The sequence below is a fragment of the Montipora foliosa genome, chromosome 2, assembly GCF_036669935.1.
Source record: "Montipora foliosa isolate CH-2021 chromosome 2, ASM3666993v2, whole genome shotgun sequence".
NCBI classification, from domain to species: Eukaryota; Metazoa; Cnidaria; class Anthozoa; order Scleractinia; family Acroporidae; genus Montipora; species Montipora foliosa.
The window spans coordinates 52,754,522-52,759,521 of record NC_090870.1 but is presented as its reverse complement, the minus strand read 5'-3'; the positions used below and the strand labels follow the sequence as shown (position 1 = coordinate 52,759,521).

Here is a 5,000-nt window from a genome sequence, read left to right as displayed (position 1 = left end):
CAAGATACGCGATTTCGTACTTGTTTGTCCAGCTCATAGGAGTTTGATTTGGAGGACAGCCCTCTGCCACAGCTGCACTGTGCGTTTGGCCTTTGGGCTCCACGACCAATTTTGAATACAGCTCGTACCCGTACTCCATTGTTCGGCCGACGATGACCGAATTGTCTTCGGCCGTAAGTCGGATCTCGGTGCAGGCGTCCGTTACCAGATAGGCTTGGAACAGCAGCTGAATCGCAACAAGGGTTCTCACAACCTAAAGAAAGAAGGAATGCTTTCTTCTATGTCGTCAGCATAGCAACTGACCCAATATTAAAGGGAATATATACATTATATCATTTATAATTACGCGGATGCCAACGGCAACGGTGTTATATTTCCAGGGGAGTTTTTTGTTTTGTTTTGTTTTTTGTAGTCACAAGTTTTATCGTTTGTCGTGATTGGCTGGTTCCCTTTTTCGACCAATCGTATCCGGTAGTATCGAAAACGAAGACCCCGAAAACGAAGACGGAGAGCTCAGACCTCGAAAATGAAGACCTCGAAAACGAAGACCCACTCGAAAAAACGTACAAGTAAGGTTAATTCAAATGTTATTTTTGAAGAGTTAGTCCTAAGCAGATCTAAGGGGCCGATTACAGGAGCCGGGCTGGCCTTGTTAGGCGGGATGGCTCGTTTAGCCGAGATTCCGGCACGTCTGAGAAACACACCAAAAATCAAGTTTGCGATTACATGGAAAAATCTCAGCCCGGTTAGCCGAAATCCCGGCATTACGATGCCGGGATCCCGGCTAACCGGGCTGAGATTTTTTCATGTAATCGCCTTCACCGGGACAGCCCGGTTAGCCGGGCCAGCGATTTCTAACCACATTACTCCACTTTAGAGCAAAATGGCCCACGGAATAGTCGTTTTTAAATAAAATGTTTAAATACAAGATGTATAAGATAGCAAACCTTAAGGCTTCGTTAAATTCCACAGTGGTGAATTTTAATAACAATTTAGGGAGACAAACTTCCCTCCACTTCTTGTTGTTGTAATTGTTACCTTTTTTCACACGACATATCTCTAAATTTGGTAAGTAAAAATGGTCGAGTGCGGACCGGGTATAAAACGAGGACTAGGTATGAAACGCGGACTGCGGACGTAGGTATGACACAAGGACTGAGTTTCCAAAAACGGAGTATACTATTAGAACAAAACTAGGTTTGTAGTGGACCAGATACAGATTATAAAAAAGGCCATTGCATGAGTACTCTTATTCCGAGTCAAAATATTGTCACGTATACAGAAATGCCAGCCCGGTCAGCCGGGCTTGTCGGGGTTTCCGGGATGGTTTTCAGCCCGGTATTACATGAGGTGAGCCAGGCCGGCTTGGGTTAAATTTAGAACAGTCAGTATAAAATGGGGACCGGGCATAAAATGCTGACTGGATGCAAAACTCTGCGAAAAAGGCACGGAGCAACGAAATAGCGCTAGGCTGACGACATGAATTGAAGTCCGACATGAGAATGGTGGAAAAAGTGTTTCGCGCCATAATTATCAACCATACCGTTAAACTGGATATTTTTTGCCTTCTGAAAACGACGATCAATAGCTCACTGAAGGTTTTAGTTGAAATTCCAAAACGTTAACTTTGTATGTTGTATTTTCGCGGGTCACCAGCTTTATGTTTAACGGAAATCGAGAAATTTAAAGGACTTCAGTGGGAGATGCTAATGTCCTTTCCTTTTCCTTTTTAAATTCGTGGATTAAAGTAAAATTTTGTGATATATCTCTACTCTTACTTTTTCTATCCCAGTCGATGTTGTAACTGAGCGTTTCTGTGTACGTGACAATATTTAGACACGGAATAAGAGTACTCGTGCAAGGGCTTTTTTAAAATCTGTATCTGGTCCAGTTCAAACCTAGTTTTGTTCTATACTCCGGCATCGTAATGTCGAGATTTCGGCTAACCGGGCTGAGATTTTCCCAAACTTGATTTTTGGTGTGTTTCTAAGACGTGCCGGGATCTCGGCTAAACGAGCCAGCCCGGCTTATGTAATCGGCCCCTTAGATCTGCTTAGGACTAACTCTTCAAAAATAACATTTGAATTAACCTTACTTGTACGTTTTGTCGAGTGGGTCTTCGTTTTCGAGGTCTTCGTTTTTGAGGTCTTAGGTCTTCGGTCTTCGTTTTCGATACTACCGTTTGCGTATTGACTACCTGAGGTTTGCGAGTCGACCCAACACATTTGTGAACTGACCGTCTGCGAAACGACTCGTTGGCGAGACGACCGACATTCGTCTATTTACGTTGTATGTCACGACTTGTGGGACCTGAAGAGGAAATCGAAGAGTCCCAAAAACCCATCAAATCACTCAGGAAACGCAGATAATAGTAGATGAGTGAACTTTATTTATCTGGCTGTCTATGAAATGAATTTTCGAAAAGAAAAGTCGCGATTTGAAGTTTTTATGGAGCATTTTCCTCGATTAGTTGAATCGGCCGTTGCAACCGGGCTCTCAAAGTAACGTCATGTCACGCACTCTCGCATCACTAGGGTTCCCTGCCTGTGATAAAACGATGACAAACATCCTCACGAACTTTGAAGACGACAAGGTGACAGTTGGGTTCGGTTTGGTAACGAGTCTTTGTTTACCTTTGTTTGTCCTCCTGACGACATTAAGGACGGTACCTACTAATTGCGCGGTTTACTGAATATGCGGGAAAAGCAAATCTTAACAAGTATTACTGAAATCCAAAAAGAAAATTGGAAGTAACCACTCATTTTCCGAAGATAATTAAACAACAATATTTGTAAAAAGCTTTAAAATACAAAGCAATGCATGGCGTTCTTTTCCAAATTGAACCTTAATTATCTCGGAAAAATGAATGGTTACCCCCAATTTTCTTTTTGGATACCAAGAGCACTTGCTAAGTTCTGCTTTCTCCGCATAGTTTTGAGCCGCACAAAAATATCCCTGCATAAATTAGCAGCGCCGATAGGAAATGAGAGTACCTCGAGATGCGCAGAACTTATGGGCAATAACAATAGTAGGCACCGTCCTTAAGCCTGGTTTTCACTAGCGGACACAAGCACAAGCACAAGCACAAGCATAATATCTTATGCTTGTGAAAACGAACGTCGACATAAGCATCAAAATCATCCTCGGTAACCGGCATTTTGTTCAAATGCTTAGACGCAAGGAATCTCTAACGAGTGCTTTAATTGGCCAGACACAACAAATTTCCTTGTGTTTATGTTGCGTTTCGTTTTCACACAACGCAAGCGAACGCAAGCATAAGCGCAAGCACAAGGAAAAGGAAACATTTTGATCATGTGTGCTCGTGCTTTTTTGCGCTTGTGTTTATAATTTGCGTCATCCCCGTTTTCACAGTGAAATAAGTGCTCTTATACTTGCGCTATGTGCTTGCGACACTAGTGAAACCCAGGCTTTATATATAATTACCACACAAACCTCAACGGTCGCCGTGTCGTCTTCAAAGTTCGTGAGGATGTTTTTCATCGTTTTATCGTTTTGTTTGGGACACTGATAGCAGACTGACGTCGCTGGCAGGGCTTCGATTGCGCGGCTAGCGGATTGAAATGAAAGAAAAGCCTATTTCCTTGAATTCTACAGTGGATTTGTGGCCGTGGGAACATTTTAACCTGAAATATTTGACTCCATTTGGTGGGCTCGCAAGAATTCAGTTTTCATGCAGCCTTGGTATTTTATTATGACCGTTGACAACCGAGGAACTGATAATGGCTCAATTCCTATCGAATCTGGGGAAAAACCTCACAGGAAGGAGGCGACCACAATGTCGTCCCATACAAATCCTCATATTCCCTCACACTGAGCTTGGGGCGCCAGTGGTGTCTAAAGATGACAGGACTTTTTCTTTCTGACAAATGATTAATAGGCTGGTAGCCCAGTTTTTAACCACAGAAAAAGATTTGTTTCGTCGTATGAACATGTGAGCCAAAGGGCCTCTGCTGGCATGAATTCTGAGTGACCCCTTAAATGGTCTTAATGACTCCCGACTTGAAAAAATTGACTGGAACGCTGCAGTTCAATACCACCCAACTCAGTCCCCTCTGTTTTGGGGTAATACGTACCACAGGCAACCCAGTGTACGCTCGTGGAGCGTCTAGTTTTACATAAGATGTGTGCATTTCAACAGGTCAGGTGGGAATAAGTATGAATTTTGAAACACATGGCGCACCATAATGGTGGCCCGAAGCCGTTAGGATCACAACTGGTCCAAATCAAAACATGGCACTGACGTCGGGGCGTCCCCTTGGAGGGAAGGGAATCCCAAATTGCTCAAAGATAAAACTCACCCTCCGACTACACCTGAACTTCTTATACTCGTCACCAGGCGCACCGAGCTCAGTGCCATTTTTGAATTGGACCAGTTATTATCCTAACGGTTTCGTTTCCTACCGAGCTCAGTGCCATTTTTGAATTGGACCAGTTATGATCCTAACGGCTTCGGGCCGCAATTTTAGTTGGTTAACGTACAAGTTGTACGGAGCCCACAGGCGCCCCAAGCTCAGTGTGAGTATGGCCGACAAATATAAGGATTTGTATGGGAATCCCGATAAAAAGCTTCAGAAGAAAATTCTATGAAAAAATTCTCAATTAAAAGCCTAACCTTATTGCCAACGTGGGTAACTTCCTTCCTGTGTGGTTATTTTCCAGATCCGACGCGATTTGAGCCATTTCTCAATTTCGTGGCTGTCAACCGTTGACACAAACAGCACACATGACTTGTCATTTAATATACAGATTAGCAAAATAAAAACGTTCTTAATCGACTCTCAGCCCGAAGAATGTTCCTAATACGTTCTTAAAATTTTTTTGGTAAATCTCAGCCTCGACGTTCTTAAAAAAAGGTCTTACAAAAAGAACAGAGAGTACCATTACATGAATGAGCTGGCTTTAAGAGACCTTTGATTTTGTTTCGTACGTTCGATTCAGTGGAGTTTTGGAAAGGACAGGCGTTTGTTTTTTTCTGTAGA

The 5,000-nt window shown here is 43.0% G+C and overlaps 1 protein-coding gene across 1 annotated transcript in view; it reads right to left on the bottom strand.

Moving 5' to 3' along the window:
• The window catches only part of LOC137993537 (bile salt hydrolase/transferase-like), a 21,267-nt gene that overhangs the window by 2,062 nt on the left and 14,205 nt on the right, over positions 1-5,000 (bottom strand). Inside the window, exon 2 of the mRNA XM_068839456.1 lies at positions 1-253. This exon is cut by the window's left edge and continues 92 nt beyond it. Coding sequence (XP_068695557.1) covers positions 1-253 — 253 coding nt within the window. The remainder of the gene's footprint in view (positions 254-5,000) is intronic.